Source organism: Anabrus simplex, chromosome 12 (assembly GCF_040414725.1).
Source record: "Anabrus simplex isolate iqAnaSimp1 chromosome 12, ASM4041472v1, whole genome shotgun sequence".
Lineage (NCBI taxonomy): Eukaryota > Metazoa > Arthropoda > Insecta > Orthoptera > Tettigoniidae > Anabrus > Anabrus simplex.
The window spans coordinates 19,211,451-19,234,935 of record NC_090276.1 but is presented as its reverse complement, the minus strand read 5'-3'; the positions used below and the strand labels follow the sequence as shown (position 1 = coordinate 19,234,935).

The following is a 23,485-nucleotide window of genomic DNA, read 5'->3' as shown; positions in this document are numbered from 1 at the left end:
GGCCTTAATTAAGGTACAGCCCCAGCATTTGCCTGGTATGAAAATGGGAAACCACGGAAAACCATCTTCAGGGCTGCCGACAGTGGGATTCAAACCCACTGTCTCCCGGATGCAAGCTCATTGCCACGCGCCTCTGTTCGCACGGCAAACTCGCCCAGTATTCAAAGAATAAAAGAAGGTTCTTCGATATGTAGTCTTTGTGCATCCTTTCAATAGAAGGCTCCGACAGGCTTCCAAAGTAAAAAGTCAACATCGAGAACTTATTGGAATCACTTGGTATGTAATTTATACCTGATAAAATTTTAACACTGATGAATATGAAATCAGTCAGTGGTAAAAGACGTTAGTTTTGTGAGAAGGAGATATAAAATGTTATATGTGGTAGGTCCAGAGGGGAGAAGGCGGATGGAAAAGAAGAAGATCTTGTTAGGTGAGTAGTAGGTTTAAGGTGGGTCTTGTGAACATCGTGGTGGGGGTTTGTAACGTGATAGGGTACTGTGTATCGTGCTAAATATTGACCTCCTATTCGGAAGATTAAAATACTTAAATTAAAAAATCAAACAGAATGTTAGTTTTTTCTGAGATTTCGTTCAGATTCGAATTGGAGTTGAAGAACTGGTCTAAGTGAATGAAGCAATTTTCTGCGACGTCAAGAATAGGGCCTTTGTCCATATTCATGAGCACCTCTATATCTTGTTGTATGTTACTGAAGCTATGCTTTGAATCGTGAATGTGCTGGCCAACTGCCAAATATCTATTATATTTTGTAGCATTAACATGCTCCATGCATCTGATTTTGAAGTTCCTTCCTGTTTAGTTTTCTAAACTGGATTATTATTCAACCTTCACGTTCAACAAAGATATTTACGTTGTTACAAATATTCTGAAGAAACACAACACCAAAATCACATATCGAACTAACAATAGAAATATGGATATCACATATAATACCAGCTCAATTAACAAGACCAACATTTACCAAAAATTGGGAGTCTACAGATTCCACTGTCAAAACTGTCAATCCTCGTACATTGGTCAAACAGGGAGGAACTTCAAAATCAGATACATGGAGCATGTTAATGCTACAAAATATAATAGATACTCAGCAGTTGGCCAGCACATTCAATATTCAAAGCAGTTGGCCAACACATTCAAAATTCAAAGCATGGCTTCAGTAACATACAAGATATAGAGGTGCTCATGAATATGGACAAAGGCCCTATTCTTGACGTCGCAGAAAATTGCTTCATTCACTTAGACCAGTTCTTCAACTCCAATTTGAATCTGAACGAAATCTCAGAAAAAACTAACATTCTGTTTGATTTTTTAATTTAAGTATTTAAGCATTTTAATCTTCCGAATAGGAGGTCAATATTTAGCGTGATTCACAGTACCATATCACGTTACAAACCCCCACCACAATGTTCACAAGACCCACCTTAAACTTACTACTGCCCTTACAAGATCTTTTTCTTCCCCATCCACCTTCTCCCCTCTAGACCTACCACATATAACATTTTATATTTCCTTCTCACAAAACTATCATCTTTTACCACTGACTGATTTCATATTCATCAGTGTTAAAATTTTATCAGGTATAAATTACATACCAAGTGATTCCAATAAGTTCTCGATGTTCTGGTTGATGCATAGCATGTGTGAGTGTTTTAAATGACTCTTTACTTTGGAAGCCTGTCGGAGCCTTCTCTTGAATGGATGCACAAAGACTACATATCGAAGAACCTTCTTTTATTCTTTGAATTGTAAGAGACTATATGCACACTTCAATGTGTCACTGCACCAGATTTAATTATTATGCCGTTGCTATTCTGTTATGGCGATTTATCTTAACACATGGTCTGAATGGACGGTTAAAGACTTTTAATGAACATATTTCAATGTGTATCCACAATAGTTTTAATTAATATGTCGTTGCTTATATATTTGTGATTTATTTTATGGCTGATGACATTTTAAATGTCGAAACCGGTCCCAAGTCAAACAAAAGTTATTAGTAACATCAACACGTAATTAGTATTGAATAGGTTGAACCTAATAGATATCTCATCTCTGTGAACTCAGTTCAATACGGAAACATAAATGAAGCTCCTATCTTTGAATAAATTGTATCAGCAATGCGATTAAGAGCATGTGCCAAATAAGTTATATGAATAAAGTTAGGAAAAATACCTTTCAGTGTTTGTCCTGATTTTACCGTATAAGTACCTGCATCGATAACAAATAAAAGTAGCCAGTCATATTTGATTCCAGATTGCCATAATAATTTCAATGAGTCCATCAGACACTGTGTTACAGTTACATTGTCAGTGGCCAGAAATTCACAAACATTAAGAAGATATGGTATCGTCTTTTGTTCCTTATTTAAGGCGCCCTCAATTACATTGGCAATAAACTGGCCCTCAGAATCGGAGGTTTCATCAATAGACAACCACACAAACTGATCCGCTAATTCAATTTGTAAATCTGAAAATACATTATTGTAACAACGTCCTATGTAAGTCTTACGCAATGTACTTGCTTCAGGCACATGTTGTTGAGTGTATTTGGCAAGAAAATGTTTTAATGTGGGGTTATTAATTTTATACAACGGAATATCAGTAGTTAAAAATGCTTGGCACAAGTCGTAAGAAAATTCACTAATCCTACTTCCGAAACACTCTAATAGTTGTTTTTGAACAGGCTCTTTATTTGAGACTTTGCTAGTTAAATTCTCCTTATGTTTTGCTGTGTTTATGTGTTGAACTATTTGAAATCTTTTCTCACTCCCTATAGTTTTCTCACATGCTCCACAGAACAGTACCCTATTATCTGTAGATATTACGTCACCTGAAAACTCCTCCTGTAAATTAGTTACTCTACAACTCGAAGTTACTCTTATTTTCGGCATTTAAAGAACTTTTTAACGGACACTTTATACGTGAAACATAGTTTGGTCACAACCAGTTCACAACACCGTTACATGACTCAATGGACAGCCAGTCGACAGCTGAGCACAAAACATGAGGGTAGAAGATGAAACGGGATTCACTCCCCACCACATGACGAGTTGCATCATCATGCGCAACATTACTGCCAACATCAACCAGATGAAAAAAGCTGATAAATAATACTGAAAAAACATTAAACTGATTAAAATGTGCCACATAGGCACCAAATAAGTATGCTTGAAAATGAGGTTGGGCAAATTACACAAGCACATAAGAATTCATCCTCTATCCTAGGGAAAGAGCATTGATTGTACTGGAGGTTATATTGGTAAAAAATAGGAAGAATTAAAAATAAATCGGATAATCAGAAGACGAGTTAAAAAAGGGAAGTTTTCGGGTAAATCGGAAGGGTTGGCAGGTATGTCAGTCCCAGGCAAGCTCATTCCTGCTTGAGCACGGTCTTCAACACCCACTGAAGAGTTGCCTCGACAGATTTCCGATCTTGAAGGGGAATGCGTAGGGCAGGAAGAAAGCTGGACAAACATAGGAGAAGGGAAGAGAGAGAAAGAGAAAATTTTATAGAGATTTAACCCACCTGATAGCCACTCTGATTAAGGAGTCAAAACGATGGGACTCCTAATCAGTTCATATGAATATTTCTTCATCTCTTGTTTAGATGTTTTGTTTTTTTACAAGTTGCTTCACTTTTTACAAAACTTCAGTTTATTACCCAACTAATCAATACAGTTTACTCTCAAACAGTACTAGTTTCGACCGCACATTACAGTCATCTAAAGATAAAAATTTCATAATGTTCCATATTGAAAAGTATCACAATGAAATTGAAATAATAAATAAGGTAGTTCAACCTATTCAATACAAAGAAATATGAAATGTAGTATTACATTCCTATTTAATTAAAAGCGGAAGCGGTACCGGTTTCGACCCTAATCTGGGTCATCATCAGCCGAATAAAATGCAAAAAACAATACATAGGTAAATAAGAAATTAAAGAGTGGGTCTTTCACAAAAACAGTTGAAGAGGCAAAATACGTTGCGCTGATCTTCAGCAGCTAGCAATTCGCTTCAATCAAGCGACTCGTCTTAGACTTCTAAACAAATTTTGGGACTTCATATTCATTAATTATATTGCGACATCGTGCCTCATTCGCTGGCTCATTTAACTTTTCACCTCTTCTTGTAAACATTATGAGACAGTGCTGAAATTTGCGTGTGTTGTGCTACTATTCAGAAGATTGCACCTTACTTCTTATAAGTGACTGAGTTTCTTCTACTTCTAGATTTTACGATTTAAAATTGCACAGTGCCAATCCCCATTAACATATTTTGCCTCTTCAACTGTTTTTGTGAAAGACTCACTCTTTAATTTCTTATTTACCTATGCATTGTTTTTTGCATTTTATTCGGCTGACGACGACCCAGATTAGGGTCGAAACCGGTACCGCTTCCGCTTTTAATTAAATAGGAATGTAATACTACATTTCATATTTATTTGCATTGAATAGGTTGAACTACCTTATTTATTATTTCAATTTCATTGTCATAACAGTCATCCTCAGCTATTAATCATAAAATTAGTATTAGGACATAGTGACGTCAAACAAAAGGGGGGGATTACTGTTTTAAGAGGAAGTACAACTGGGCAATCATCCTCTATAGAACAAATCAGAGAGAAAACATGCAAAGAGACTGACACTTCAAAAAATGAAGTTATCGGCCAAAGGAAGACAAGGGCCACGAAGGGTGTGAAAATGAAAGACTCCCTACGCCTCCATACGTAATACCGCCAGGGTCGGAAAAGAACAAGAGTTGACCAGGTGTGGTCAGATAGGATAGATGAAAGTGAGGAGCCTAGCACAAATAAGTGGAAGCAATGCCAGGACTCAGCTAAGGGCCCTGTGGTTGTCAACCCATGCTCCAAAGTCCAGAGCCCTGGAGACCCTTTTAGTCGCCTCTTATGACAGGCAGGGGATACCGTGGGTGTTATTCTACTGCCCCCACCCACAGGGGGTGGGGGGAGGAACCTCCTGAGTTAAGGCCACAAATGCAGAGACATACAATACACTAGTGTACACATTAAACATTTGATAAATGGTCAAGTGTATTTGAATAAGAATTAGGTCACAAGCTTAATGACACTTAAAATGATTTCAAAATCTGCACTAATGTCAAAGAAAAGATGTAAAAAAAGCCTTTGTGATAGTGCACAATGTACATAATTGTGAAACTCTGCAGTGTGTAAGCTGTGGAACTGGGGTAACTCTGTTAGTGTGAGGTCGGCAGCAAGTGCAGAAAAGGTAGTCTATACGATGTATGGAGGTCGGCATCAAGGGGTTAAACAGTGCAATACCTTCGGTTACAATAAGAACCCTATACACTCCAGTACACTGAATGTGATCGAACTTCCGAATTGATTTCCTGCTACGTGCACTAGAGAGCTTTATCACTGATATTTCAAGGTACTGCAGAGGTCTATTAGTAATACCCATGGACTAGTGAACACAAACCTTCAAGTTTGAAACAAAAGTGGAGAACATGTTTTCCTAATCAATGCGTAAATAAAATGGCTGAGAGCAGTTGTTAACTCGACAGAAATAAAGGCTGAAGTAAAACGATCGGTTAAGTTTAATGCTATCATAGGTAGTGAAATTGAGCAAGAATGTAGGCTAATACTTCAAGATGGAGTGGGGTGCATCACTGATTTCAGTGGTTACTTTATAGATTCTCACATCAGGTTACATTTCAGAAAACCGAGCAAATTGGGCATGCAGCTGTGAGCTTGCATTCGGGACATAGTGGGTTTGAACCTTACTGTTGGCAGCCCTGACGATGGTTTTCTGTAGTTTCCCATTTTCACACCAGGCAAATGCTGGGGCTGTGCCTTAATTAAGGCCATCACCGCTTTCTTCCCATTCCTAGCCCTTTCCCATCACTGTCGCCATGAGACCTGTGTCACTGTGACCTAAATAACCTGTAAAAACCATTTCAGAAAGACTATTGCCAAGTAAATGAACAGTGAAAAGGTTAACATTCCCCTACTGGAGCTTGAAATGTGTTTTCATGATGCATGAACAGTTGAGAAAGGTTTGACTAATAAAACTGGCACTATGACAATTTCTTGTTAAAGCTATTTTAAATTTGCTTTATGCTATTGCGCACTGATTAGGAGGATAACTTTATCAATAAAATGTTGTCATAGTAATTAGCTGTCAATATAGAAATATGAAAATATATATCTTACGGTGATAAAACAGAAACGTTAACTCCCTCTGTGAATCAGTGGTAGTGTCTTGACCTCCGAATTTAAAAGACCTATGGCGACACATTTGGTGCTTACCCAACAAAATTCATTAACGCTTTGAACACTGGTGTATTTGTGACATGTTCTCTGCTGTATACTGAGGATTTTAGCCATATTTTGAGGCTTTATAATTTCAACACTTTTTGAGATACATGAATTACGTTTCTGTTGTATCCCAAACAAAGCGTTGAAATTGTTAACAGTTGACGTAGGGAGTGAATTAATCCAGAATACAAGGCTGGGCATGGAGACTGGCAAGAGGGTGCAACAGGGCAATGCATTCCACCAGAGTGTAAGAAACCTTGTCTAGAATAAGGAAGTACCAAAGAAGTGTAAAGAGATAATATCCGTTTGACTTCCAGGGTTGACTTTTGCTTCAGACTCAGCAAGGGATCCCACCTCTACCGCCTCAAGGATAGTGTTCTGAAGCACGAGACTTTGGATCGGGGTTACAGCTGGGGAGAAGGACCAGTACCTCACCCAGGTGGCCTCATCTGCTGTGCTGAACAGGGGCCTTGTGGGGGGATGGGAAGATTAACACATTGGAGACCGAGCCCAAGTGTGTATCGGGGTGGGGTAACAGCTCAGACTGACCACGCCCGAGGCTAACTCGGGTCCGCTTATTTGTTATATTGTCAACACGGCTAGGACGAGAATCGCTCAGAAAGTATACATACCACTTTAAAGAACTTTTATAACAGCTATACTATGCGTTCGTGTCCTCGGTTGTTATTTTCTCGAACTTATAGCAGCTTATTTTTGCTCGAATTTGCTTCTACACTCCATACTTCCAACCTTGCTTCCAGCTGCTCAAGGCGCGCGCTTTCAGAGTTTTGTTTACATCGTGCAAAGTGTTTAGACTGTGTTTTGTTTCTGCTATAATGATTGGATCATTGCATGAAGGTGGAATTGTAGACATTTTAGAAGAGATTTTTGATGACAGTGGTTCAGAAGAAGAGGTAGATGATTCAGATTTCGATCCTGATTTTGAACTTCATGTTAGTGATGAAGGTATTTATAACCTATCCTATCATATTCCACCCAGGTGTGATTTTGCACTTCGTAGTCTATTTAGCTAATGTTTCACAATCTTCATATGACTGGATTTTCATTAAGAACGAAGTGACGCAAGCGATAATTCAAAGGCAGGGACTGATTCACATTCGCCGGGTACTTTTGGTGATTTGGATGCACATGCAACGCCCGTGCAGATAAAGGAAAAGCGGAAAATGGGAAAGTAACGAGGAAAGAGACATACTGGTGGTATCCAATGTGTTCTGTAGCACTTTGTGTCCCTGAATGCTTCAAACTATTCTGCACTCAAGCTCATTATTTGTAAGACTTTGTTGTCAGACTTTTTTTGTTATTGTTGCAAAAGGCATACCGTTGGAAAATGTGTAATATGAAAAGCATTCAACAGATCTTAATTCAACTTTTTAATCTGTAGAATAGACACTTTTAACTTTTTGATGATATATACGTGTTGCAATTGCGATCTACCTACTATTTTCTACAATGTTTTAATAACTTTCAAAATATGGCGGTCTGCCTGCCCACATGCCACCTTAAGACACGGTCTTCAATGTGTTAATAGGGATAAGGAAGGAAACAGCCATGGCCTTCGTTTGTAGATACCATCCCAGCATCTGGTTGGAGGAGAAATGGGAAACCTCAGCAAACCACTTTGAGGATGGCTGAGGAGGGAATTTAAAAACTTCTAGTCAGTTGACCTCCCGAGCCCGTCATTCATGTTTACCAAAGCACAGACGGATGTATTTCCAGCATATGATGATTTATTAGTTAACCCTTCTGAGCGGGAGCATTTACAAATCTAGCCTTCACTGGATGCAGGAGGAGCTTTCACTGGGCATTTAAAGGCTAGCATACCTGTGCACCAAACTGTTTTACAATACCACATCTTTGTTAATTTCCAACCAATTTTGATTATATTGGAAATAGCTTTTCGGTCCACCATGTACGATGTGTTAGACTCTCACTGTATTTGAAGTGAGGTAATTTGCTTAAGGATTCAATTTGTCTAATGATATGAATCAAAGAGGGGCTTGAAAATGAAACAATTTTTTGAGAAGCAAGACCTAAAATTTAGTTTCTGTACTATTCACATCAACATGAAGAAGGCTAAGGTAACATACATCTCATTTTTCATTGACTGGAATGAATTACCTTAACCTAGATCGAAATGGAAATATGTAGTGACTTGTTTCTGTTACACTCAGCTGGACAAGTTAAAGTGAAAAAGAAACATTTAAAAGACTTTACTGGTTGCGCGACATTTATAGCTAAACCTTGGGGTGAAAAGAACTTACAAAATGTTTATTTCTTACGTATTTATTTATGTCAACCCAGCAAAAGTACACTACCACATCTAGCACGAATAGGGATGGAAACGACAGTCTCTTCTATATCATTTCAGCCTCATCACGGTCTAATTCGGTAATATCAACATCCCCGCCATCAGAATCATCACTAAAATTATAACGACTATCCTCATAATTACAAAAACACTCGTTTAACACGCGTTGTATACTATCGCTAGAAAAATTATCCCTGTTTACTGACGCCACTAACATACTTGAAGGGAAAGTGATGGGAAAGAAAGGGAGAGGAAGACCTAGGATGAAGTATTTGGACGACATCAAGAAGAGGTTAGGTTGTAACAATTACATGGAACTGAAACTAACAGCTAATGAAAGAAGAGAGTGGTTGCATTGACAAGGCATTAGCCTTTAGAATATTGATTGAATGACGCCATTGTGAGAAAAGTACACGAGCGAAGTCGAATTTTAACATCGATAACTTGGCAAAAAATCATTAAAATGGATCGATAGAAACATGAAACAAAAGAATGAAGCTTTATCTAGATGGCTGTGAAGAGACCTCGGATATAGTTCAAAGGAAACTCACGAGATGGAACGATAATGCAGATGCAGCGCAATGCGTGTCAGACACATTACTCCACAGCAGCAGACCGCTACTGCATGACATGTGCTACACGACCCTCCATGCTGTCGAGTTAAGAAAAGCAAGCTCCTGTCAGGCACTGTATATGACACTCGCGCACAGTGTTCAATGTGTAAAAACTCAATAGATGCCTAAGAAAAATTCACTTTACTCTGTCATCTAGTAGCTTACAGCAAAATGAAAGTCAAACTGACGATCAGACAGCCAGATGGCGTCAAATTAAAATGTCTGCATATGGTAGCCGAGGCCATACGATATTACTACTACTACTGGAATGTTTGCCAGAGAAGCCTCTGGAGTGATGCTACATTATAACAATTTTTAAGAATGAAATTGAACTTGCACGTTCATGCAATATCAGAATTAGAAAAATAACCAGTAAGCTGCAGTGAGAAAATCATCTGCAAAAATGTAAGTTTCGAACAAACTGATTGCCATTTCATACTGATTTTAATGTTTTCATACCATACCATACCAATTTTAATCCTCCTCTGCGAACCATGTGACCTTGCCGCGGTGGGGAGGCTTGCGTGTCCCAATGATGCAGATAGCCGAGCCACAGGTGCAACCATATCGGATGGGTATCTGTTGAGAGACCAGACTAACGAATGGTTCATCGAAAGGGGGGTAGCAGCCTTTCGGTAGTTGCAAGGGCGGTAGTCTAGATGATTGACTGATACGGCCTTGTAATAATACTCAACATGGCTTAGCTGTGTTGATACTGCTACACGGCTGAAAGCAACGGGAAACTACAGCCGTAACCACCTCCCGAGGACATGCAGCTCTCTCTGTATGAATGATGTACTGATGATGGCTTCCTCCCGGGTAAAATATTCCGGAGGTAAACTAGTCCCCCATTCGGATCTCCGGGTGGAGACTACACGAGAGGGGGCGATCATCAGGAAGATGGATACTGACATTCTGCGAGTCGGAGCGTGGAATGTTAGAAGTTTGAATCGTTGTGGTAGGTTAGAGAATCTGAAAAGGGAGATGGATAGGCTAAAGTTAGATGTAGTTGGTATAAGTGAAGTACGTTGGCAGGAAGAACAGGATTTTTGGTCAGGTGACTACCGAATTATCAACACGGAATCAAACAGGGGTAATGCAGGAGTTGGTTTAATAATGAATAAGAAAATAGGGCAGCGGATAAGCAACGACCAGCATACTGAAAGAATTATTGTCGCCAAGATAGACACCAAACCAATGCCCACCACAATAGTGCAGGTATATATGCCTACTAGTTCAGCGGATGATGAAGAAATTGTAAGAATATATGAGGAGATAGAAGATTTAATACAATATGTCAAAGGTGACGAGAATCTAATTGTGATGGGAGACTGGAACGCAGTGGTAGGCCAAGGAAGAGAAGGTAGCACAGTAGGAGAATTTGGATTGGGACAAAGGAACGAAAGAGGAAGTCGGCTGGTTGAATTCTGCACTGACCATAATTTAGTCCTTGCCAATACTTGGTTCAAACACCACAAACGACGGCTGTATACGTGGACGAGACCTGGAGACACTGGAAGGTATCAAATAGACTTCATTATGATTAGGCAGAGATTCAGAAACCAGGTGTTGGATTGTAAAACTTTCCCAGGAGCAGACGTGGACTCTGACCACAACTTGTAGGTCATGAAATGCCATCTGAAGTTGAAGAAATTGAAGAAAGGAAAGAATGCAAAAAGATGGGATCTAGACAAGTTGAAAGAAAAGAGTGTGATGGATTGTTTCAAGGAACATGTTGCACAAGGACTAAATGAAAAGGCCGAAGGAAACACAGTAGAGGAAGAGTGGAGAGTCATGAAAAATGAAGTCAGTAGGGCTGCTGAAGAAATGCTAGGAAGGAAGAAAAGATCAACTAAGAATCAGTGGAGATACTAGACCTGATTGATGAACGACGAAAATACAAGAATGCTAGAAATGAAGAGGGCAGAAAAGAATACAGGCGATTAAAGAATGAAGTGGATAGAAAGTGCAAGGTAGCTAAGGAAGAATGGCTGAAGGAGAAGTGCAAGGATGTCGAAGGCTGTATGGTCCTGGGAAAGGTAGATGCTGCATACAGGAAAATCAAGGAAACGTTTGGAGAAAGGAAATCTAGGTGCATGAATATTAAGAGCTCAGATGGAAAGCCACTTCTAGGGAAAGAAGACAAAGCAGAAAGATGGCAAGAGCATATCCAACAGTTGTATCAAGGTAACGATGTAGATAATTTCTTTCTGGAACATGAAGAGGCTGTTGATGCTGATGAAATGGGAGACCCAATTTTGTCAGATTTTGACAGAGCTGTGAGTGACCTAAATAGGAACAAGGCACCTGGAATTGATGATATTCCCTCTGAATTACTGACTGCCTTAGGAGAAGCCAGCATGGTAAGGTTATTTCATTTAGTGTGCAAGATGTATGAGACAGGAGAAGTCCCATCCCATTTTCGGCAGAATCTTGTTATACCTATTCCCAAGAAAGCCGGTGCTGACAGCAGTGAAAACTACCGCACTATTAGTTTAGTATCTCATGCCTGCAAAATTTTAACACGTATTATTTACAGAAGAATGGAAAAACAAGTTGAAGCTGAGTTGGGGGAAGATCAATTTGGCTTCAGAAGAAATGTAGGAACACGTGAAGCAATCCTGACTTTACGTCTGATCTTAGAGGATCGAATCAAGAAGGACAAGCCCACGTACATGGCATTCGTAGATCTAGAAAAGGCATTCGATAATGTTGATTGGACCAGGCTATTTATGATTCTGAAGATGATAGGGATCAGATACCGAGAACGAAGAATTATCTACAACCTGTATAAAAATCAGTCTGCAGTGATAAGAATCGAGGGCTTTGAAAAAGAAGCAGCAATCCAGAAAGGAGAGAGGCAAGGCTGCAGTTTGTCCCCTCTCCTTTTCAATGTTTACATAGAACAGGCAGTAAAGGAAATCAAAGAGAAATTTGGAAAGGGAATCACAGTCCAAGGAGAGGAAATCAAAACCTTGAGATTTGCCGATGATATTGTTATTTTATCTGAGACTGCAGAAGATCTCGAGAAGTTGCTGAATGGTATGGATGAAGTCTTAGGTAAGGAGTACAAGATGAAAATAAATAAGTCCAAAACAAAAGTAATGGAGTGCAGTCGAACGAAGGCAGGTGATGTAGGAAATATTAGATTAGGAAACGTAGTCTTAAAGGAAGTAGATGAATATTGTTACTTGGGTAGTAAAATAACCAACGATGGCAGAAGTAAGGAGGACATAAAATGCAGACTAGCACAAGCAAGGAAGAGCTTTCTTAAGAAAAGAAATTTGCTCACTTCAAACATTGATATCGGAATTAGAAAGATGTTTTTGAAGACTTTTGTGTGGAGCGTGGCATTGTATGGAAGTGAAACATGGACGATAACTAGCTCAGAAAGAAAGAGAATAGAAGCTTTTGAAATGTGGTGTTACAGAAGAATGCTGAAGGTGAGATGGATAGATCGAATCACGAATGAAGAGATACTGAATCGAATTGGTGAGAGGAGATCGATTTGGCTACATTTGACGAGAAGAAGAGATAGAATGATAGGACACATCTTAAGACACCCAGGACTTGTTCAGTTGGTTTTTGAAGGAAGTGTAGGTGGCAAGAACGGGAGGGGTAGACCAAGGTATGAATATGACAAACAGATTAGAGCAGATGTAGGATGCAATAGTTACGTAGAAATGAAAAGGTTAGCACAGGATAGGGTGGCATGGAGAGCTGCATCAAACCAGTCTATGGACTGATGACTCAACAACACCACCAATTTTAATGTGGTTTTCTTTTTTTGTATCCTTTCTGACTTGAAAAATCAGATATAGCCTAACAACAATTCACTATAGCGAGTAAGTTTTTTGCACGTAAGTATTCTCACTATAATGCACTTCTTATGTATGTATGTATGTATGTATGTATGTTACACGCCAACATATTAATACAAAAGAAACCAATAGATTTTAATGTCGAGTCACTCTATCCATGCAAGCGCTAAGACCACAAATTAAAATGATATTCAGTATTGATTATGATGCTTGTTGTTTAAAGGGGCCTAACATCGAGGTCATCGGCCCCTAATGGTACGAAATGAAATAACAAAAAGTTCAAATTCATCCACTGACCAAAATAAAAAAAGGTCATGAAGAATGAATGGATGGACATGAATCCAACAAAAAACAAAAAGGAAAAAACAAAAACAAAAAAACCAGTGGATCAGACTCAAAAAAGATTGTAAATAATAGTATTACTGATCAAGGGACCACTTATAAAGCACAATGATGCTTGATGTCTAAAGGGGTGCAAAATCCATGTTTAAGGCCCCACAGAATGGTACATGTCGCGAGTAAAGTAGAACCATGGTATCTGTCATGTTGGGGTACTAATCTAAAGTAGCGAAGACTCACGGTGTTCCATACAAGAGGGTACTATTCACAAGTATTGTACTTCGTACAGAGAACGCAGACCTATGGTGTTTCTCACACAATGGCGCCACTCACAGCCAACACAAACCGATGAGGCTCACCTAGGTGTACTAATCACGGGCGCCGGTATTCCCGTGGTGTTTCTCACATAGTGGGCACCAATCACAGGCAACGCAGACCGACGGTGTCGCTCATATAGCGGTACAACACACAGGCTACGCCCAGACCCGCGGTGTTGCTCACATGGGTACGATGCACGGGTACTGGAAACCGCCAGGCCAGCCTGTTTAACTGCTACTAATCACAAACCTATTTCGTACCTAATTTAGTGGTACTACTCGCAAGTACAGGCAACCCGTGGTGTTCCCCGCATGATGGTACGAAACAAAAGTAGTTTCATGGTTCTAATTCAATCATCCCTTGGTCGCCCCTTTTAGTAGCTTCTCACGACAGGCAGGGGATACCGTGGGTGTATTATACATCTGCGTCCCCCACCCACAAGGGGTAAAGAGAGAGAAAAAAGAAGAAAGAAGGGATCCATCACTTCGAAAAATGAAGTAACAGACGAAGAAAGGCAAGGGCCACGAAGGGCGTGAAAATGAAAGACTCCCTAGGCCTCAAATGCTCTAATACCATCGGGGTCAGAAGAGAACAAGAGTCGACCAAGGGAGGACGGATAGGATAGGCGAAAGTGAGGAGCCTGGCACAAGTAAGTGGAAGCAATGCCAAGACTCAGCTAAGGGCCCCGTGATCGCCAATCCACACTCCCAAGTTGAGAGCCCCTTGGGCCCCTTTTAGTCGCCTCTTACGACAAGCAGGGGATACCGCGATGTGTGTTCTACATGTGCGTCCCCCACCCGCAGGGGGTAGTGTGTTTGGTCCGCGAAAGGTATTTATTTTTCAAGGTTATAAATTTCATAGTTGGTTCCGTATTGAGTTAAGGTTACACATAAAATAAATACAAAATTTTTTAATCCACCTTCTCAATACTTGACAATCATGCGATGTTTACAAAAACATTACAATGTGCTATTACAAGGTACTAGTTTCGGTCCTATAAGGACCATCATCAGCCTAGCCAAGATACATAAGTGTATACCATAGTCCTAAAACATAGTTGTGCGGTGAGATGAGAGATGAAAGAATGGACTGGGGATGTGGTGGAATGATATACATATAAAATGGTGAAAATATGAACTGTTGTAGTTGTAGCAAAGTTATGCTGAACAGTGACAAATATAATCTTTTGGTATATGTCTTGTAAAATTACAATATTAAATAACAATTATCTCAAAACTGAATAAAATAATCTCTAGTTGACGAATAGTCCAAGGTTGCACATTTAAAAATTGGTTTATGTCGGATTTTAAACAATGTCCAATGTTTCTATCAAGTTCTAGAAGATATGAAGTTCAACATTATTTTATTTCCCTCAAATCCGCCGGCAAGCCAGTTACGACCCCCCATTCCGCCACCTGGGACGCGCCACGTGGGAGTATCACCTCTCCCCCTGCTACACCAGCGTAGTAGGTTCGTGGGATATTCAGTATTACAAGAGTACCGGTATTAATTAAAATATTTCTGAAATCACAAAAATTGTACCATTATTAAAGAATAAATGCTATGTACTGATGGAAAAGCACTCTCTCTTTTCCCTAGAATATGAGGTGAAACTTGAGGACACTACAGATCTGTTTACCACCCATCAGTATCCTTCTTGTCTCTACCAAGACGTTGTAGAGATAAGGAACTGTTTCTACAGGAAAGAAGAGGTCCTAAAGATTAGCAGAGTTTAATAATAATAATAATAATAATAATAATAATAATAATAATAATAATAATAATAATAATAATAATAATAATATTTGTTTTACATCCCACTAACTACTTTTTAAGGTCTTCGGAGACGCACCTTCAAATACCACCAGACTGAGCCAGGATCGAACCTGCCAAGTTGGGGTTAGAAGGCCAGCGCCTTAACCGTATGAGCCACTCAGCCCGGCATAAGCAGAGTTTGAAGTTCACCAAAAACTAAGCAAAAATTGGGAGAAATAATAGAACAAACGGGAGGCACTAAAAACCATCTAAAATCGGGAGTCTCCCGCCTAAATTGGGAAAGTTGGCAGGTATGCATTCACAATAAGAAAACAATGCACTAATAGAATATAACAAAAAAAAAGTAGTATAAGGTCATAAGAGAAAGTATCTACATGATAAAAAGGTATGGTATCTTGTTGTGCATAGTGGGTCAACTGACAGCTGTTGCGGCAAACTGAAGTCAAATCCCAAGATCTCCTTAAACAAATGAACAGCATATTTTGCATCACCAGAGACACTTTTTTTTCCAAATTTGCTTTACGTCACACCACCACAGTTAGGTCTTATGGCGACAATGGGATAGGAAAGACCTAGGAGTGAGAAGGAAGCGGCAGTGGCCTTAAGGTACAGTCCCAGCATTTGCCTGGTGTAAAAATGGGAAACCACGGAAAACCATCTTCACGGCTGCTGACAGTGGGGTTTGAAACCAACCATCTCCCGGATACAAGCTCACGGCTGCGCACCACTAAGCGCATGGCCAACTCACTCGTTCCATTGAGATTTAAATGTTAAGTAAATTGTTCTACAGTCAATCACAAGACAGTAAGTCCAATTTCAAATGACAGCACCTCGAACAGTTGTAATGTGGAACTAAAACGATGAGTGCGTAGCGACGAACCATTTTGTCAACAGCACTACCACGTGGTACCACGCATGACAAATTGTTTTGCAATAGCACTCTGAATGTTAATGTGGATATGTAGCAATCATAAGACGTAATTTTTTTTTCAGTGGATAGTAAATAATTAGTAAAATTATACCAGGGATTTTCACTTACACTATTTGGATAGTGAGAATTTCTTTAAATGCTTGGGTTATTTTGTCAGACAATACCATATTAGTTATATGAGAAGTCTGCCAAGTAAAGGGTTAAGAAAGTAGAAAAGAGTTATTTAGGGTGTGCCGTTCACAAGGCCAGCTCTCAACCATCTCAGCCACTAGTTCGGTCCTCTTGTGAGTTTCATAGGAACCAATGCTCATCTTACATTATCCATTCCCCACCATTATACATGCCATACTTACTGTCCAAATGTTTGACAATCCCTCGCAAACTATTTCCATGAGCAGCAATCAATATCTTTTTGCCAGATTTCAACTCTGGAACTATCACATCGTTCCAATATGGCAGTGTACGCTCGATGGTGAGTTTGAGAGACTCAAACATAGGGAATTCCTCTTTCTTGGGTTCTTTAGCATATCTGGGATCTTCGACAATTTCCTTATAGTACTTGTGGTCTTTCTCCATGGGAGGAGGAGGAATATCGAAGCTTCGTCTCCATATCTGTACCTGTAAACACAAAGAAATGTAAAGAAACAAGCCTCAAGGATAGAACAGTATCCAACAAAGTGATATGGCAGATGATCTTGCAGCAACATGACAGTGAAGTATCCTGGTATGAGACTCCATGCCCAGTAACCAGCAGCATGTCTCCCTCAGAAGATGAAGATATTCTGGCACTAGTAAATTTAATTAATGTTAGTAACAAACAATATGGTAAAAGGTAGTTTGAATGGACTTTACTGGCGAAGTAACTTACATAAACAAGGTACCTTCAACATGTTTAAAGTCTGCTGCTTACTTACTGTTTAAAGGGGCCTAACATCTAGATTATCAGCCCTTTAAAAACTTTCAATATATATCCTGAAAGGTTTCCACAGTTTTGGAGAAGAAAGGAGATGGATATTTTTCTACAAAAGAAACGAGCTTTATATTATAAAGTCCTGACATACCGTATTTGCTCACATACTTAGTCTATTCAATGTCACTGCCTTCAAACTCCAAGCTATTCTCACATGCATCATTCCGGTCACCATCCCCTACCGCATCCTTCTGACTTCCATCCAATGCATTTGCGATGCCTGTCTTCAAGAAAATTTTCACAACAACATCTGTCGGCACCATAACCCATGCCCGCATAACCCAATCAAACGCGAGTTCAACTGACAATCTGTATTTTGCCTGCTGGAGTCAGCTAATGCTTCCCTCCTGCCCCCCATTTGGCATACAATTTATGTACGTTGTCCTTGAAGGGCTTGTTGACAGAAACACCTAAGGGCTGTAGACAATGTGAGAGTCTACCAGGAATTAGGTCAGTTTTTATTTCCGGAAGACATTTCTTCATGTCTTCCACCAAGTGTCCACGGAAACTGTACCACACTAGCATTGCTGGGCATCAAAGCAGTGACCCTGGCTGTGCTCAACACACCGTACAGATCCAGTCCAAGACAAGAGCTGTATCCATCCATCCTTTCTCTTGAACCCATACATGAATGCCTTTGGGAAACTTCGCTTTAGGCACTGTTTTTCTTTTGAAAACACAATTCCTTTCGTGTCATGAATCTACGGATCCAACCCCAGATCACTTTCAAATCTGAACAGCGGATTCCTTCTTTAATTGAAACTGTGCAACATAATGAAGCAATTCATCTTATAGATCAGGAAACTTACCAGTTTTCGGCCCTCTGAATGCCTTACATGTTCGGCTGGTGGTTTCTAGCGCAGCTTTAGCCTTCTGTTTACGCTAGTAGTGAACATTAAACTCGGTCACACTGAATTCTCAACCAGCAGCTCTGTTACATTGTTCTTCAGCATATTTTATCATTTTGAGTTAAACCCAGCCATGCAACTCCCACGTTTCTCCATAACTTAGAGATCTACCTACTCAAGAAAACTTAACTGAGAAACAACGAAACATGAAGATAGAATACTGGTACTTGTCGACAATACAACAGATGGATGATATCTAATACCGTGATCATCTGACTGCCTGGACAGGGGAACACTCCCAGTTCACATGATCAGCTCTGTCGAACAGGTAGCGATAAGCATATTGACAAAGACGGAAGAGTGAGAGAGATGGCTGAGGGTGACCGATTGGCTAGGAATGCGGCCTTGGGCCGGAGGTTTGCGAGTTAGATATTTTTGTTACAACAGCTAGCCTCAACCATTCTGCAGGTAGAAAGAAATGCAGCTTTTTCTTGTACTGTTACGTACTGAGTACCATAACAGCAATTTGTACAGTCCCGTATTTAATGCAGGCACATCCATGGAATACCCAAAGTTTATTTCATGTACGTACCATATGTCTTTATGACATCAAAAATTAATGCGAGTTATGTGTGGGAATATTTCTCCTGCCATTTCAAATGTTAAAAATGGAGTGTGAGAGATATGCAATGGCGAGTTATATGCAGGCATATACAGTATATATTTTGCTACTGGTTTTATATTACACCTAATGAGACAGGTCTTATAGCCACTGGTTTCACCCACAACATAACCTGCCAACCTGGGCTCACAAGGCCACAATTCTACTGTGTGAGCCACTCACTCTGGTCCTCTTATGAGTTACTAGCAAATGTACCCATGCTTCACTCCAGTATTCTACATTGTATATTTTTTCTACGTAAATTACTGTAAATGCACTAAGAGTTTTGTCTCTTAGTATTTACCCAAGACACACCATGGACAGGTCCCAATACATTGTTTCTCATGTACAGTGCAAGTTAGGGAGTTTTGAACATAATGGCAAGCCCCCTTTAGACACATTCCAGTAGAGGAGTTTCCATTATAATGGCAGGCCCCTCTCTCCTAATGCCAGCCACAACAGAGTTGAGGAATTTTGATTAAAATGGCAGGCCACCTTGCTTAGAGCCAGTCACAATCGAGTTGGGGAGCTTTCATTATAACAGCAGGCACCCTTGTGCACTGCCAGTCACAACTGAATCAAGGTGTCTTCATTATAATGAGAGGCATTCTTTCCTACTGCTAATCACACCAAGCTGCGGATTTCTCATTATAACGCCACATCTTTCCTAGTGCCAATCACAGGAGATTTGGAGAGTTTCGATTATAATAGCAGGCCCCTTTGCCTACTGCCAATTACAATCTAATTGGACAATTTTGACTAAAATGGCAGGTTCCCTTGCCTACTGCCAGTGAAATACAATCATTACAGTCATTACAATGGCAGGCCCCCATACTTATTGCCGGTCAGTTAAATTGAGGTTTCCATTATAATGGCAGGTCCCCTTTCCTAGTGCCAGACACAGTTGATTTAGGGAGTTTTCATTATAATTGCAGGCCCCCTCTCCTACTGAGTCACTATCAATTTGAGGAGTTTTAATTATGGCAGCCTCCACCTTTCTAAAGCGCTACAAATAGACTTCCATTTATCTATACGTTAGTATGTTCATGTTTACAATTGCAAACCTTCATTTCGAGATTTACTGCTGCTAACTGCTACATAATATCAACAAACAGATTGTGCCAACAGATGTCTTTCTTAGTGGCCTGCGAGCATGTGACCACTGGCCATGCCAATGTGCATGCTGAATTTGATTATTCTATCTTTCCTATAAGTGTGTCAAACTATAAAATATATATGTAAAATGTACAAAATCTACCTAAAATCGAGAAGTGCAGCTCTATCTAACGTTTAAGGAATTGAGATATGACAAAGTCATAGGATCAAAGTTGTAGATCTCTCCAAATTAGGTTTCAATTCTGCTATCAGTTTTGTGATACAACTTATCGTTTAGCCACTAAATACTTCAAAATGAAGGTCTGCAACGTCATTAAAATTGCCTCCATATTTCAATATTTTCGGGCCGGTAATAAGTTATAAACATAAACATTTTCCAATGAACATTGAATTTTCACGACCGTATTGTAATCGAAACCGACTTTCAACCTATTAGGTCGTGTTACGTACATTTAGTACGTGTTGAAGAGATGTTAAGTACAGAACAAAAATGGCCAACCAGACACCAGTGGTAGAGCAACCGAAGCGAAATCGGGAGGTTGTGGGTTCGGATCCCATTGGCCATTTTTGTTCTGTACTTAACATCTCTTCAACACGTACTAAATGTACGTAACACGACCTAATAGGTTGAAAGTCGGTTTCGATAAACATTTTCCGTCGCTTGCAGGCCAAATTTCTTTTTTTTTTAGCTCGTTTGGCAGACTGTGTCCGCCATCTTGATTTCGGGAGGAGGAGTTTAAAGTGGGACTTTCAGGAAACTTTTAAGCCCACGAAAACTATGCCATCACTTTGGAAAAATATATCCCACTGGGTGAAAGAAATGCTTACACTTTCATTCTTATGCCGAGTCCTAATTCTGAAAAAACCCTCCTCAGGGAATTATGGGAATGTTTTATTTTTTCTAGGTTCTCAAATTCATCAGCTTCTCTAGCAGTGAGTTTTGAGTTTCAAAGATGCCTGGAAGTGCCTCATAAACTCAAGTCTACTTTCAATTTTTTACCTTTATAGATCACGCCAAACTGACTTCCATTTATATATCATATGTATACACACCAGAACAAATAGTTTCGTTACAAATGTTATAAAAATACTAACTTAAGATGTGTTAACGTGGGGGAGCTGTATGAAACAAGTCTACGGACTGATAACCCAAACTCACGCGGAACACTATCTGATAAATTAAGAATAGAGGCTACTCATGTGGCACGAAGTCAAAACAATATATCACACAAGACACATCAGAACAGCTAAACGATGATCAGAAAACTGTTAATTTGAAAGGAGGTTTTGGGTCAGACAAAACAAGTGTTGAAAAGGGAGGGGCAGGGAGGAGAAATTCAAAACGTCAGGTCCATGCACTAGTAAGGTGACAATTTTATTATTAGAATGTACCCCAGCTGACCTGAGTCAGCTTGCAAAACATAACCAAGCTATACCTGTACTTAGTGTTTCATCTAATTTCTGTTTAATATAGTATTGCATTTTCAACCTATTCTTCTGTTTTCAGATTTGTTTACTTTCTGCAGTAAAAACCCCATCGCCAGAAGCAAATGGAATGTTTAAAGGGTAACATAAGGACACATTCTAACAGTGAAAAATGCATGTCTAGATTTCCCCTAAAATGAATAATCACCACCACCTCTATCTGCTGATAGTTACATAACTTATACCGTATTACTGGATTTCAACTTGCACTGTTTTCAGTCAAATTTCTATTCAGATATTGAGCTAAGCATTCAAATAAATTCATATACAAGATACCTAAACGTGAAAATTCTGCTCTGTCCTAAGGGATGCTAGGGCTTACTGGCTGCTTCACAGCCCTAACCTTTGCTTGCCCCCAGCCCAGCCCAGCGGTCTTGTCACTAGCCATCATCATGGTCTTGTTACGTCGTGTTAGCTGTGATGTAAACCTCACTTCTACAAACCAGTTATCAATATTTTACCCGATCTTGATTTGCTACGCTTGATCTGTCATATTTGTACATAGTGTCAAAGAGCCAAACAATAGCAGGTTGCCAATATCCTTTCAAATTATCCGCCATTACTGTAAATCTCAACCTTCCAATAAAGTCGCCCACGAAATCACACAAACACACGGCTCACAATCACAGAGCCCGTACTAGCAGATCCTGGGCTTGTATATACATATTTTGTGGTACAACCTGCAACATTTGCATTGAATAACTGAGATTTTATTTCATGAAAATGATACTGTCTGAAACCAATAGCATCAATCCACGAAAAGTACGGATAATAATGACTTCTCTCATTATCTACATACGATTGTATGCTTCAGTGTACCTACCTGCTCTTCTCCATACTTTTTAGCTGTTTCAGCTTTATTTAGCCCAGTCAAGCCCCCATAGTGCCTCTCATTTAACCTCCAAGTCCTATGAACAGGTAAATTAGCCTGACCTATTTCCTTCAGAATAGCTTCCAGAGTTTTAATGGCACGAGTTAAAACCGACGTATGAGCCGCATCGAAATGAAGACCAGCTGCTTTTATTGCTTTTCCGGCAGCTACAGCCTCCTGTTTACCTGCAGGTGAAAAGAGAGGAAAGATACTAAGTTACAATATCGTACCCAAGATCACGCACAGTTCCCTTTAAAATACATTCTTACGTTCACATAAACGCCAAACTATTGCCTAAAATCAGGTATAAAAACTGAAATTACCTCTTCCGAACCGGCTAATACATGTGAATAAGGAAACTTACCTCGTTCACTCAAATTGGCATCATACCATCCACAGAATAAATTCTTTTGGTTCCATTCACTCTCTCCGTGTCTAACCATAACAATCTTGTACTTAGACATACTGAGAATTTCTTTTTAAAACGATCACTAAAATTTTTTATACAAAGCTGTCCTTAACCACCCAAAGAGTAACCACCTTTCAACCTTATGACCTGGTCTTTCTCTCACATATTCCAAGTACACTTTAAGGTCAGTCAAGGAATAGCAAAAAGAAAGAAGAGTACGTCTTCCTTGAAGTTATTTCCAGTCCTGCCATATCTCTCAATTCGATTTCTCAAAGTAGAGTTCAAATATGAGCCAAAATAATGCACTAACAGCGAAGTAATAACCACACACGCAAAGTATGAATGAATTTTATGAATGAACAAGGGCGTAACGCAAATACACTATAGACAAATACTGGACACTTCCGTATTCTCCCGTACTAAACTGAGAGATATATTGACAGTAGCGTGCCTGGCGGCCCGACCTTAAACATCAGGAGTCAAGAAGAAACTATAAAAGTTAGATGTTAAAATTGACAGAATTAATGAAACTAAGTTAAATAGTTATTTTGCTTTGTTCTACTATGAAAGTTGAATGTTTATACTGGCAGAAATAATGAAATGAAATGTCGTATGACTTTTAGTGCCGGGAGTGACCGAGGACATGTTCGGCTTGCCAGATGCAGGTCTTTTGATTTGACAC

General features: G+C 39.6%; 1 protein-coding gene across 1 annotated transcript in view; it reads right to left on the bottom strand.

The window, feature by feature from the left end:
• LOC136884371 (phosphoglycerate mutase 2) overlaps positions 1-22,990 on the bottom strand; it is a 32,071-nt gene extending 9,081 nt beyond the window's left edge. Inside the window, exons 1-3 of the mRNA XM_067156517.2 lie at positions 22,759-22,990; positions 22,347-22,579; positions 16,797-17,061 (exon numbers count right to left, since the gene is read on the bottom strand). Coding sequence (XP_067012618.2) covers positions 16,797-17,061; positions 22,347-22,579; positions 22,759-22,858 — 598 coding nt within the window. The 5' untranslated portion in view covers positions 22,859-22,990. The remainder of the gene's footprint in view (positions 1-16,796; positions 17,062-22,346; positions 22,580-22,758) is intronic.
• Positions 22,991-23,485: the final 495 nt, after the last annotated feature.